The sequence below is a fragment of the Trachinotus anak genome, unplaced genomic scaffold (genome assembly GCF_046630095.1).
Source record: "Trachinotus anak isolate AG129_WGS33_773 ecotype Australia unplaced genomic scaffold, CSIRO_AGI_Tana_v1 ptg000009l, whole genome shotgun sequence".
NCBI classification, from domain to species: domain Eukaryota; kingdom Metazoa; phylum Chordata; class Actinopteri; order Carangiformes; family Carangidae; genus Trachinotus; species Trachinotus anak.
Window position 1 is genome coordinate 13,795,741 of NW_027273860.1, and position 14,352 is coordinate 13,810,092.

At 39.1% G+C, this 14,352-nt stretch overlaps 1 protein-coding gene across 4 annotated transcripts; it reads left to right on the top strand.

Moving 5' to 3' along the window:
• Positions 1–30: 30 nt before the first annotated feature.
• On the top strand, positions 31–13,303 carry nup58 (nucleoporin 58). Of its 4 annotated transcripts, XM_071485468.1 has the most exons (14): positions 31–451; positions 962–1,125; positions 1,237–1,269; positions 1,361–1,630; positions 2,017–2,182; positions 2,399–2,464; positions 2,837–3,011; positions 3,462–3,541; positions 3,849–3,967; positions 4,280–4,362; positions 4,660–4,861; positions 10,248–10,331; positions 11,083–11,181; positions 11,723–13,303. In XM_071485468.1, the coding sequence occupies exons 1-14, from the start codon at positions 372–374 to the stop codon at positions 11,890–11,892; spliced, it is 1,791 nt and encodes a 596-aa protein (XP_071341569.1). In that variant the 5' UTR covers positions 31–371; the 3' UTR covers positions 11,893–13,303. The 4 variants fall into 4 exon arrangements, with proteins under 4 accessions (XP_071341569.1, XP_071341571.1, XP_071341570.1 ...); XM_071485470.1 differs by lacking the exon at positions 11,083–11,181; XM_071485469.1 differs by lacking the exon at positions 10,248–10,331.
• Positions 13,304–14,352: the final 1,049 nt, after the last annotated feature.

Here is a 14,352-nt window from a genome sequence, read left to right on the forward strand (position 1 = left end):
TAGTTGGAAGAAAGATTACCCGAAATGCAACAGCATTCGGGAAATACCAGGCGGGCAATAGGAAAAGAAGCACCATGCGAGAATTCATCCAACGATATTTGGCAGGTTTAAAAATCTAAAAAAAACAGAAGTATAGGGGCGAGAACTTACAGGACTGCAGCGGAATAGATCCAGGTTTATTTGCGAAAGGCGACAATTTTGTCAAAATATGTTTTGAGTGAAGATAAGACCGCGGATTTGGCCCTAACGCGGGTATCTGTCAGAGCTAACTAGCGTGTTAGCTGTGATGCTGGGTTGCTCGCTGAGCCTCTTGATGAGTAGGTGAAATCGAAATAGGTAGTTCGTGATAAATGTGTGCCTCTTAAAGGAAAATGTCTGGCTTTAACTTTGCATCAGGAACCCTGGGTACCACCAACACGGGTGGTGGATTCACATTTGGGGCAGTAACCAGGTAATGGCAGATTTCAAAAAGCCGACTTAGCTAACGTTAGCATAGCCAGAGTTAACCTGACGTTTAGTGGTGTTGTGTCTGTTTCCCAGTCGGTATATGTTTCCTCTTACCTTAACCTGAGTCTAACCTTATGTCTACAGCCAACCCACTAACTTAATAAACTTGCGTGGCTTGTTTGTTGCATGATGTAGCACACCAAAGATTTATTACTTTATGTTTAACGTTTGTTATTTTCTCATGGCTTGACCCGATAATCAGTGGCATAATTGTCATGACACTGTTTCTTGCACAGTTTCACACCTTTCACTTTCCACCAAGTTTGACACTTCTAAACTGCAGGTTGTCTTTATAATCTTTAGTCTCGGAATATATGTAATAATTAAGATGTATAAGGAAAAAAGTAGTAAGGCATGTCCTCAATAATTGCCAGTGTTTTTATTTAATTATAATTCTTTTATCTTTTAAGAACTGCAATCATAAGACTGAATTTACTGCCTTTTATCGTTGTAGTGCACCTGCGGCCAGTACTGGTGGCTTCTCTTTCGGGACTGCTCTGGGTACAGCAGCTCCCACCCCTGCCTCCACCACCAGCACCACCCCATCTCTTGGCCTAGGGGGCAGTCTTTTTGGTCAGAAACCTGCAGGAGGATTCCCATTCAACACACCTGCCTCAAGTAATAATGTCACACTCATCCAAAACAAGCTTATTGGCAAGCGGCAAAGTCACTTGTCTTCCAACTGCAGCCATATACCTTGTCTTATGTTGTGATGTTGTTCCCTTTTAGGCGCTGCTGCACCCGCTGCAGGCCTTACACTATGTATGTTTGTATTTATGAGATGCACAATTGAAGTACAATTGTGGAATGAAAACAGGTTATAAACTTAATTTGTACTTATACTTTCTTTCAGCCACTACAGCTGCCTCAACTGGCTTTAGCTTGGCTTTCAACAAGCCCACCGCCTCAGCAACGCCCTTCTCCCTCACCACTACTGCTACCACCTCCTCATCAGCCCCTGCTGGGGCAGGTTTAACATTTGGCTCAGTCCTGACGTCCACAGCTCCACAGCAGCCTGCAGCCACGTCCTTCACCCTTGGTCTTGGTGCTGCAACAAACACAACAATAGCCTCTACGGGCCCATCACTGGGCGGGGGCCTCTTCGCCAGCACTGTCTCTACAGGTGGGATGCAAACGGATAGTCTGAGTATGTTCTCACATGATTAGTGGTTTGAGTTAAATTTTGCACAGGGATGTGTGCAGACAAAGTGTTGAGAACTTAACACAACAGAAAAATATTGTGTAAGTTGTATAATGAAATTTCTTTTAAAGGTAAAGCTAATAAGAAGTTAAGGGTTTATGTAGTTAATGGTAAAAACAAAGTGGTTGTGATCTTTACCTGGCACTGTGACTTCTGATTTACAGTGAGAAAATTTGTGTTTTAAATTGTTACCACTGCAGTGGTTTTGATTATGACACAAATGTGTTTATTGAGGTCTATTTTAAAAGTACTTCTCAACTTTATCAATGTTGCATTGTTATAACCTATGTGTTTACTTTTTGTCGCAGGTTTGGGCCAGACCACTCTTGGAGGAGGTGGGTTAACGTTGGGTTCTCTGCTGTCTACCTCCACATCAGCACCAGTGGCCCCTGCCCCCAGTATTGGCCTGGGTGGGGTTGACTTCAGCACTTCGTCTGAGAATAAGAGCGACACATCATCTGGAGCCAATGCACAGTAAATCTTGCTTACCAACATACACACTGCTCTTTATTAAGTGGAAATGGTTGAACAACTGTCCAGAGCTATCTATGATATAATGTTAGAAATATGTAAACAACTGATTACCGAAAGGCATACAATGGCTTCCTATCCAGTTAATGTATACCTGATGAATGAGGACCATCCAGTTTGTTGTGATGATGATGGAAAAACACTCTCTCTCTTCCTCAGGGACAGTAAAGCTTTAAAAGATGAGAACCTGCCCCCAGTCATTTGTCAGGATGTTGAAAATTTCCAGTAAGTCTTGTTGCATGTGTATATATAGTCACAAGATTTGATTTACTGTTGGCTGGCTATTTGTGTAAAGATGCAAATGTTCACCTGTTTTATCAGTAATGCTTTTGTTTTAAAAGAGACATAGCTCATTTTGGCTGTATGTTGTAAATAGCTAGCTCATAGAGGCATAAAGTTATGACTTCTACTAGTTGGGTGGAGTCTGGCAATGAACTCAAAACAAAATAAAATGTAATGTGTCCAGGTGTTTTTTCCAAGTGCTTGCAAATCACCATGTAAAAATTCATAATTCACATTTAATTAAGATATAAATACATGGTACTGGTGCCCTAATAATGTATTGGTGGAAAACATATTCTGTTGTTTTTTTCATAGAAAATTTGTGAAAGAGCAGAAACAAGTTCAGGAGGACATCAGCAGGATGTCATCTAAGGCCATTTCTAAAGTCCAAGATGACATCAAGAACCTGAAACAGCTTCTCTCTGTCAGTGCCAGTGGTTTGCAGCGCCAAGCTCTGGCTATTGACAAACTAAAGCTGGAGACAGCGCAGGTAACATCAGCACATCTGCACACACAAGCCCACAACTGTGAGATATGAACTCCTTATATACAATCTTGTCTTTTTAGTTCTGATGTACACATTTTATATTCTGCTTGTCATAGATCCATTGTATGTACAGTGGGGTCCAAAAGTCTGAGACCACTTTCCAATTTACTTGAACTGTGCATACTGTTGGATGTTTTCAACAATTCACTGTAAATGCTCCATTTCTATACCAAAATGTATTTAAGTGGTATTTTCCCAAAGGTATGGTTATATACAAATCTAATTCTTTAAAATGAGCCTTGAAATGAGAGGACCTTAACAATCTAGGACCTTGATGATCAAGGTTGTTAATTGTATGTTACTCGCATCTCCTCGAATGAGATGGAATCCTGAGGATATACAGACAATCTGTCTTTACAGATATTTGACATTCCTGTTTCCTTTATTCCTAAGGAATTAAAAAATGCTGACATCGCACTGCGTACACAAAAGACTCCCCCTGGACTTCAACACGAGAACACTGCTCCATCCGAGTAAGTAAGCTACCAGATAGTGGTCCTGAAGCAAATCAAAGGGGGTTGCGCATTAGTGCAATCAGACTGATTTATGTTAGACCTTTTGCATTTGACTCTGTTTTTAACTAAACATTTGTTGAAATTTGATCTGTTGCATCCGAGTCCTATGAGAAAAGACTGAATACTCATCTTATTATTAGTGTGGGGTTCTTTGCCTGTTGAGCTAATATGTCTCTTGGCACTAGTCTCTAAGCTGTTTGTGACAGCTTTTATCACTTCATGGATTGGACAAATAGGAAAATATGTGTGATTTTTCTGTGTCCAGTTACTTCCGCAGCCTGGTAGAGCAGTTTGAGGTGCAGTTGCAGCAGTACCGTCAGCAGATAGAAGAGCTGGAGAACCACCTGACAACACAGAGCAGTGGCTCCCACATCACTCCTCAGGGTAAGAGGGCATTTGTTTGACTTTTAACACAAGTTGGTAAAATCTCTCTTTCCCAGGTTTTACATTTTTATTATGTTTTGTTATACGTTAACATTATATGAAGAACCAAATTAAACACTGATTTGACAAAAACAAATCAGAAAAATAAAGTGGCAAAAAGCATAAAGGTTTTGTCAATAACTTTATTTCTATGTTCTGATTCTTGCTGATTATTGTTTCTTGCCATTATTTCTTTTTTTTTATCCTTAATTTTTTCATGAATTCACCACAAATGTGTGCACAGATGATGATGTTGTTGGGTGTGTTTTCCAGACCTGACTTTGGCCATGCAGAAGTTGTACCAGACATTTGTTGCACAGGCTGCCCAGCTCCAGTCAGTTCATGAAAATGTCAAGGTCAGTTCTCTTCCTCCAGCTTTGTCTTAAAATGATTTAAATATTCTTATTGACTTGGTATTGTCTGGAAATCTAATGTTTAATTCATATTCATCATCTTTTAAGTTAAGAAAGATCAGATGATATGTTGTTATACTACAAAAGTTGCCCAGATTCCAAACTAACTGTAAATATAATTTAGTGTACTTGCAACACCCAACAAGATGGCCATGTTAAGTTCTTGTTTTAAATATGTGGATAACATGTTTATTACATTTTTGTTTTCTGTCTTTTCCTCTCTCATGTCTTGTATTGCAGATCTTAAAACACCAGTACCTTTCCTATCGTCGAGCTTTCCTGGAAGACTCCACGGACGTCTTTGAGTCCAAACGGGCATCCAGCAGGAAGTGGCAAAGTGCACCACGAGTCACAACAGGGCCTGCCCCGTTCTCCAGTGTGCCCAACGCTGCAGCGGTTGCCATGGCAGCCACGTTGACCCAGCAACAGCAGCCAACTCCAGGTCTGACTGCCTACAAGTTTTAAAAAGTTCTCCTCCTCTTCACTTTGTTAAAGAGTATGAAGGAGGGACAGGAGGAAAAAATGTAAAATAATTTTTGGAGGGGACAGGGTGAGTGAGCTCTAAAACTTGATATATTTTGAAAGTGGAAAGGCCAAAAGGTGTCAGAGAGGACAGTTTAAAGAAAAACAATTTAAAAACAAAAAAAGGCTTAGCCAGTGCAAAGCTATTTTGTCTGTACTTTCCCTAGTGAAAGAGAAGAGGCAAAGAAGAGGGAGAAAGGGAGAGATAGGAGAAATGTGTTGCTTAACTCTGACAGGAAACCTTTGTGCTGCCTTTCCATCATGTCTCTCATGACTCTGCTCAAGAGTTAGGCATGTTTATGTAATACGCCTTACAATACCACAGTGACATTTTATAGATGGCTACAGTGTGAATCTGGCAATGTTGGTGCCACGCCTGTAGAAACACTGAATGTTACACAGTTTCAGTAATACCAAGGATATAACAAATCCCCTCACCTCATTTCTCTCTTTCTCTCTGTGCCCTCTCTATTCGGGTGTAAGAGCAGGTACACAAGGCTGACATTATTGAAATGATTTAATAGGAGAGAAAGTCCATCTGTCTCAATTTTATTCACTTGAATCTTGAAGTTATAATCAGAGCTTCTATATCTCATTTGAGTTAGGACTCTTATTCACTTTTAGGACTTTTATTCAATGGATGCTTGAAATGAGCCCACTCAGTGAATGTTGTTAGGTAGTAGGGTTAGGAGCATTAGACATTTGCAGTGAAAAGAATGAGTCATCAGTCAGTGTATAACGAAATTTATTATAATGTAGCTCCTACTCCTACTCTACTCTTCCATGTAGGGAGCTCGAACTGATCAGGTGCCAAATGGCATCGGCTTACTTCACTGACAATACAAGACTCCTAAACATTTTTTAGAAGAAAATTTATACATGAATTCTGTTGCAGTTGTTTCTTGAAGCTGCAGCTTCTCTTCTTCAGGGTCTCACCATGAGGGTCTTGGCCCCATTTTGGCCATACTCCAAATCTTTAACACACCCACCCCACTCCACTAAAATCAAAACTGTATTAATAACGATTATTCTATCGAGTATTAATATCCAGCATAAGCAGACAGGTGAAGACTGAGCACTTTAATTACACTAAGTGCTTACTCACAGTCAGAGGTGTGTTGGCAAACTGACATTTTTAGGATTTGGTAATAGGTACATCCCAAAAACATTTAAATAAACCCTACACACCAATCTTACAACTGAGCAGATCATATCGTTTCAGCCACTTCAACACTTAATGGCACACAAATGAACATTTGTTAAACATTTTACAATTAAAATAATTTGGTTAAGGGTAGTTTCCATTATAATTGTTGCCACATCTCTGAGGTGTTACACAAATTTTCAGCCTTTTTTGTAGGCTTTGATTTGTAGGCCATTTTACTGGCACATCAGGGCACCCACTTTTGATTAACAAACTAAGCTACTATGTATATGAGAGTATTTGATGTCTTTTTTTTTTTCTTGTGAAGTAAAATAAAGTGTAGTGAAGTCTTAATTCAGAAGTTTGAAAGCAATATTTAATCGAATAGGGTTACAAAGGCAGCATGGTTTGGCAAATTACAGAAACTTGTGCCTAAGTCAGGTTTCATTAAAACATTTCTTCTGCAGTTGTTACCCAGACAATGAATGTGACTTTTCAGTGTAATAATATTTGAACATGCGCATACATTTGATCGTGTAACAGGGCATGCAGATGCTATTCTGAATAACCGTCAAGCTTAATGAAGTATGTGCAGAGTAGGGATGGGGATATTTTAAAAATCCATTGCTTAACCACAGATTGCAGAAAAAAGCACGTCACAAACGAGGCCTGTTGTCACAGTAGGTAAGATCCACTTTTGTGGTAAAAGTGCACACTACCTTGGTATCTTGGGTTAACCTCGGTTTTGGTGTTGCTTTCCATTTTGTTTTCATTTAAAGCCAAATCAGCGTCTGATCATTTGTTTAGTGGTTACATGCTGTTAATAATATTTTGCAAAATTCCCTTACCTATTGCCAAATAGTGCTTATACTCTCATATTTGACTCTACCATTTCAAAAACAAAGCCTGATCACAAGTGGATGTCTCTTCAGTATTTATTTACCTATTTATTTGTTTTGGGTTTTTTTTTTGTATATGTGCGTAGCTTAGTCCATAATTGGAATGGCATAGTGGCGAGTGGCCAGTGTCACAGCACATACAACACTAACCATGCAGATGGGTGCTACTTGCTTCAGGCAGATTCTTCTCTGACCCACTTTGTTGGTGTGGTAGAAGATTGTGTAGGCCACAAGCTTGTTCAGATTCGTGCCTCAATGGACGTAAGGTGAGAGGTGCCAAAAGACTCAGGACTGAAAATATAGTATTTAATTACCTGAACTGTAAATTGAAACAAAGAAATCGTTTTTTCCATGACTGCATGTACTCGGTCTTGAAGTGGAAGCGAGGCTGATAACCTTGTAAAATAGCCTGGTTCTTTGTCACTTGTTGCTGGACTAAATGAACTAGTGTGTTTGTATACAATCAAGTGTTGTGAACAAAGAGCTGAAGTTGTTCATGTTGAAGGTTCATGTATACTATGAACAGTCGACAGTGATAAAAAGGAGTCTGTATTATCTCACTATTCAAAACTAAAATACATTTCATTGGTTTGGTTCTATGAGGCCATACCACTGTTACTTGATTTAACCTATTTCACCGAAGGGCTACTGTCAGTGTAACAGGGCTGGATCATTTCATGATCAGTTCAGTTAAATGAAAAGGTAGAGTGCTGTTCACATGTTGTAATTTCAGGTATTTTATCCAAGGTGGCGGTACTTTGTACAGACGTTTGCCGAAATAAATTCCTCGATTGTGTAGAAAATCTTTCATGTTGAGCCCGATTTGTTTGGGAGTTGAGAGGAGAAGAATGGTTTTTGCTGCTCACACTGGTCCTTCAGTGCCAGTAAGATCCATAGGTGCCAAAATAAAAAAGACTGGTGAGTGTAGTCAGATTGCGTGTCATCATCTCTTTATTGTTTGGGGTTTTATTTCCTACTGTTAATTGATGAAATGAACGGTGTTGCTTGATGTAGACTCCGATGAGAGCTCAGTATTTTTGGCAATCAGAGGAGTAAGGACAGGAAAATGTTGTGATATAAAGACTGTATTTTCACTTTATCACTCATCTGTATATTCCTGCTAGTTACAGTGGTGCTCAGTGAACCTAATTGATTCTTTCTTGATGAAACGGCTGTGTGTTAATTGATAAACTGCTGCTTTGGACATTCCAGTCCTCTGTTAAACAACTCTAAAATTTTGTAGGATTAAGATACAGTTTTGGACCTAGCTGGATTCCCAAGTTGTCCAGAATTTCTTTTGTGTAGTTTAGCTTACACTTAAACATATTGTCTTCCAAATCTCTACATTCGTACTTGGCACAATAATAATAATAATGATAATTATGTGATAATTATTGGTCTTTCAAACCTGTTTGGAGCTTGGAGGTGATAGTAGATATTTAGCCACCTTACTCCTGTATGTTAGGCATCTTCTCAATATCTGTCAGTAATGTATGCAAATGCTGACTGCTGTATTTTCTTGAATGATCCCATTTGCCTCTTCTTTTTAAACAAGTGAAGGAATTAAAATGTGATTTTTATTTTATTTTTGTATAGATGGTACAGTACTAGCACCACGTTTTTGCCTACAGTGCTCAAATCAGCTTGAGTTATTCTGAAACTTAATAATTCTGAATTGTTTATATGGTATCTTTCCGTGTGCTGTTGAGCTTCAACACAGCAGTTCACCAAAATGGGCCTGATTGGTCAAAAATCCAGAAAATCAGAGTCTGGTCTTCTGAGTGGTTGGCTGTTACTGTTTTGAATGTTACTTATTTTGTCGTAACCATTTCCTTTTGATTCTTTATCATGCACCGCCTTTATGCCGTTTTTGTAGTGGTTTTTTCTGTATGCGGCTTCCTGGAGGTACTACCATTGCAGGTTGTTTTATTTTTGCGATCTCTGACAAGCTATACATATATTAAAGTCACCTCACCCAAAGTCAGACTTGATCCAAGAAAGAAAAGTATTTGTAGCCTGCAATTGTGTAAATTTATCCAAGGAGCAGTTTTGTGTTTAAAAATGAAAAAAAAAAGAGAGACCTTTAACCACAAATTTTGGCTGTGATAATGTCTAAGAATACACTGGTGAAAAGCGTTCAAACAAACACAGACCACAAAGGTCAATCTGTTCCTGTTGGAAGGGTGACCCAAAACTTGACCACATTGACTTCCACAGGCAAACTGTAACATATCACTAAGTTTCATTTACTTTGAACATTTTACACTGAGAGGCAGCCATAGATGCCAAATTCACATTTTTTTATCTAAATCTCGAGTGCTTTTACTTGTAGATGAGTGTGTTTAAACCTGTATAACCAATGCCTGTTGATACAGTATATTTAATATATAATATGGTGTGCCTTTTAAGCTATATTCAACTATTGTGTGATGCATTTCTTTGGCGTATGCTAGTTCATTCACTCTCAGAAATCTTGAAAATTTGGAAACTTGTCAAATGCAGTAGCAGTTAGCAAATAACAATCAATTCTGTTCTAAACTGTTTGTTTGTGTTTTATGTAAGTGGAATTGCATATTAAATTGACAATAAATCCATTTTTAAACAAAGAAACGTTTGTCCTTGTTTCTTTTTGACTGAAGTTGTTTTAACAATGCAGACTAATTGGAAGCCTCACAAAATTTGATTACGTAGGAGAAAAAAAAATGCATTAAGAAAAAAAAACGACAAGTTTCTGAGTGAAAGAACTAGCAGCATTTTTTTCAGTCTGTCAGCAACAATAACTGTTGCTGATTAGCTGGAACGTCATAGTTTAAAACCTGTAAAACAATATTTATAAATTACATATATTTGTGCGTTGCCTGATTCTGCAGTTATAGTGTAGTATTGTTTCTAAATGACCATGTGAGGGTTGTATGTATAGTTACTCAGCTGCTGCAGTCTCCTCATAGCTCCTCATCTACTGCAGACTTTCTGTTTGCTACAGATACTCTTAAAACTTTAAAAACTAAGTATTGGAAACCTGTGTATTTGGAATTCTCTCTTTAAACTTTTTGATATAAAAGCATGTTTTCTGTCAAAGTGAATGAGAAGTCAGTTTTATAATTTCATGTGACAGTAATGCAAGTCACAAAATACAAAAAGCGTTTGTGTCATGGTGAATGGTCTCACCAGCTTTTTCTGTCAAAGGAGATGAGGAACATAATTTACCTCACGCACACACAACACATTCAGAGTTAAGAATATGCTCTCTCTCCGTGCCTTAGGGACCCAGGCACCCTTGGGAGCAGGGTTTGGAAACCCCTTTGCCACGGCAGTGGGCACTAGCTTGGGCTCCTCTACCCTTGGAGGTATAACCTCTGCCTTTTTCTGTTTGAATGAATGCTCCCTTTTATTTAGCCTTTTTCTTACACACTTAATCATCCAATGCCTAGCAGCCCTTTTTTCGTTTCAGGCCTTTATGTTCTTTTTTGTGAAAGTATATAGAGGCAGCGTGTGTGTGTGTCTGAGAGAGTGGTGTAGTTAAAGCTTAGCAGTTTTGTGTTTTTTTTTTTTTCCCCTGTTCTTCTTGTACAAGAGGTCAGGTGCGTTCACACCACAAGAAAACTGAGCAAGCCCTTGCTGGATCTTGCTGTGTTTACCATTACATGTGACAAGTTAGGCCATTTTTTGTCTGAAGTGAAGATAAATCTGGCTGAAAAAAAATTCACCAGTCTGTCTCCTTAAAACAATTCTGTATATCCTGCAAATCCACTTGGCAGTGTGGGAACAAGTGGTCTGAACGCACACAGAGTTGGTGTGTACTCTTGTAGAAGGTGTGAAAATCATCTTTCTCATTTTTCTTTTTTTTTTTTTTTTTCCCTTGACCCTTGCTTCGCCATGCAGTGTACTGTGGCTCACATTTTGTCTGCAGTCTCTGATCAGAAGATAGAACATGCATAGTGCTATATTGATTAGATTGTGGCCTTTGTTTTGCATATATATTTGCTAATGCCTGCCTATGCGTACTTCTGAGGCACGACTGCTTGTATTCGTCCCTAGTGTAGTGTAGTGTAGTGTGTGCTTTGCCCAAACTTACTTCCATGTCACTTTCTCCTACAGGTTTTGGTGGTGGGCCAGGATTTGGTGGGGTGGGGACTGGGGGGTCTTCTTTTGCCTTCTCCTCCACCAGTAAGCCCACAGGAGGCAGTCTGAGTGCAGGTACATACATTATGTATATACCCCCTTCACACCCACAGCTCCCTGAAATTACTGTAACTAGAAAAATTACAGTACAACTAGAGTCAGAAAAGAAAAGAAAAAAATACTTTTCTGTTTGCAAGTGCACCTCCTGAGTTGAGACATTTCTCTGAGCATATGTCATCAGAAGCAGTTGGACAAGCTTCCTGTATAATGTAAAACTGTTACTAAGTTTCAAAACAATACAGTACTATAATGGAAATTCTATACTAACATATATTTTCACTGGTCCTTCTCTGGAAGTACATAAGCTTTGCCAACGCCATCATCCTTTTATAGTCTTGCAGGCATTTTAAGCGTGCAGGCAGCTTGGCCACAACACGTTAGGATCTGGGGTTTAGAGCAAGTGGGCAAAATCTGTTCACAACCTAGCAAATGCTAGAATCTCTATATTACATTGTTTTTCTTAATTGTCATTTATTTGCTCCATTACTTTTGTTTTCTCTAACCGTTCGTGTATATTTCTCTTTTCTGACCTGTGTGCTTTCTCTTCCTTTTCTAGGTTTTGGTAGCAGCAGCAGCTCAGGCTTCAACTTCAGTAATCCTGGCATCAACCCCTCGGCCGGTCTGACCTTTGGGGTCTCTAATCCACCCACTGCAGGCTTTGGCACAGGAGGACCCCTTCTCCAGCTCAAGAAGCCCCCTGCTGGTAATAAAAGGGGCAAGAGATAGAACCGGGGAAAGACAGAGCCCTGTGACTGACCAGCTGACCACCTTGGGGTTTGCACTGGGTAGGGCCTGGTTTCCCAAAAGCATATAAGCGCTACATTAAACAGTAGCACAGGATCATTTAAAATCAATTGGAGATATATGCTCAATAAACACTGAGAAAAATAAGTTCCCAGCATTATCTTTTTCTCACACAGTAGTCTGTATTTTCTCCACTGCTCTATATGAATTTCTTTTAGTTTGATCCAAAATTAGCCATAGCCAGTATTGATTAAAAAAGTTGCCCCCATTCACACGTTCCTCTTAGATGCATTTAAACAATGGAATTATTTGGGTCTTATTACTCAGTAACTACTACTATCAATATAGTGGACAGTAGCGTGTATGGAAAGGTTAAAAATAACGTTTGCATAATTTTAAAGATGATGCCCATTCACAATGCATCAAAAAGTTGAAGTAGAAGATCAGTCGCGCTACATTGCTTTTGGGATTGCCAGCCATGGGCAGAGCTAGGTCAATTACACATCATTTCAGTTGTGTGTGAGCAATTGCTTTAGCCTGAGTATTTTACAAGAGAGATGTGTTTTTGTGCTTTGAGGTGGACAGTACAGTTGGTTCCAAACTATCAGTTGTAAAGCTGCATTTGGAGGCCTCTCAAATGATGACTTGGCCCAAGTCTCGTCCAGGGAGGGGTAAGATAAAGTAAAGGGAAAAGAGGTTTATGGGGTAATAGTTGGTTCGGAACAGCAGAGACTGTGTCCGAAGTTGTCCGTGGGAAGTATTATCTGATTCTAGATAGTTTTATAGGCACAGGAGTGTCCAGGGTGGGTTTTTGGGGAAGCACAGTTTTATTTTTGTATCAAGTGGAGAAAGAGACATTTGGGAGGGGTAAAAGGGGACTAGCACGTTGGGGTAGTCCATCATCTAGTCCACATAACCTGTGTTGTTTTTGCTAGACTCCATCCTTATTGTTCATTAATTACTTTTTAAACACATTCTGTCTGCCCTGTGTACCACTGTAAGAACTCGGGAGAGGAAACGCTGTGCTGTTTGTATTACATGGCTCCCATTAGATATTAAGTTAGCTGAATCTGAAAGGGATTTCACAAGCAGATTCTACCTACTCAACTCGATTTATACATGTGCTAGAACAAATTTGCACTTGCCAGTGTATGTGACCTGACAGTGATTGTGTGAATGTGCATGTGTGGCTACTGCATAAGTATGAATTCTGTCTCTCTGGTCTATCATAGTTGCTCAGCTACTTTTGTGGTTGGGGGATATTCTGCTTTTTTTAAATTGTCCTTGTCAGTCTGGATACCAAATACTGGTAGTTGTACTATTATTTTCTAATCACAATCTGTGTAAACCTGTATTTTCAAGACGCTGTTTAATAATAAAATCTTCAATATGATGTTTTGCCTGTTTATGGCATCACTTCAATAAATGTGTGTGTTGACACAACATAATGTCTGTCATTATGTGTTTATAGGTGTTTGCCCGAACCTCTTTAAAAACCTTTGTGGAATAAGTTTCAAAAATTCAGTGTATACTTATCATGTAAAATCATGGAGTGGCTGCAGAATTTTTGATTGTTAAATTTAATTAAATTCCATTCAGTTCAATTCTACTCATATAGCATCAAATCATAACATACATAATCTGTACAGGGTAAAGTCAAGACCTTACATTTTAGATAGAAACCCAACAGTTCCCGGTGGAGAGGAAAAACAGCAAATACTGTGTATTCAAGCACTGTCAGACTGGTTGTTATAATGATAATGGTGATACTTAATAACAGCAGAAATGATAACAGCACCAATATGATAATGAAATATGATAATGATGAGTGTTGAATAGAAGTGGCAGATCTGATCCTGCAGCTCTTGAGTCAGAAGTACCTGCAGAATGAGGTCAGGGAGAGAGAGGGCAAAGAGAAAAAACACAGTTAAGGACATGCAGTAGCGTGATATAAGTGCATGGGGAGAGAAAGTGAAGAAAAGAGGAAAAAGTGTGACATAGGAGCAATCGGCCTATAGCAGCATAACTAACTGATCGTTAACTGATAAAGATGGTGTCTGCCTCAAGAACCCAAAAGTAGGCCTGCATTTGAAGAGCTTCTATTAATGATGTATAGTATGTGGTTCTGGCATCACTGGGGTATAATTTATATGTTATTAGACTATATTTCCAGACTAGGTGAAATTCTTCTAGATTGGTGGAAGGCTGCTTCTTTTCGTCTGCTGAAGCACGCTTTTGTGAACTGTAACAAGGAGCTAGCCTCTTCTGATTCACTATCTTTCAGAAGGCACCAGTGCACCAGATGAAACAGGACCCCTGATTCTGGGGCATATGAGGCATTTACACATGTCAGCTACTTGACACTGATTGTAAGATTGTCAGCCAAATCTTGAGTGACTGAAGAATTGTCACTATTCTCCATAAAGGTGTCTTAAGCTTTAG

Excerpts from the sequence above, each read along its gene's own strand:
- nup58 (XM_071485468.1), top strand. The coding sequence starts at position 372 with ATGTCTGGCTTTAACTTTGCATCAGGAACCCTGGGTACCACCAACACG. Across the intron at positions 452-961 it reads ACATTTGGGGCAGTAACCAG|TGCACCTGCGGCCAGTACTG; the intron begins GTAATGGCAGAT and ends TTATCGTTGTAG. Across the intron at positions 3,012-3,461 it reads TAAAGCTGGAGACAGCGCAG|GAATTAAAAAATGCTGACAT; the intron begins GTAACATCAGCA and ends TTTATTCCTAAG.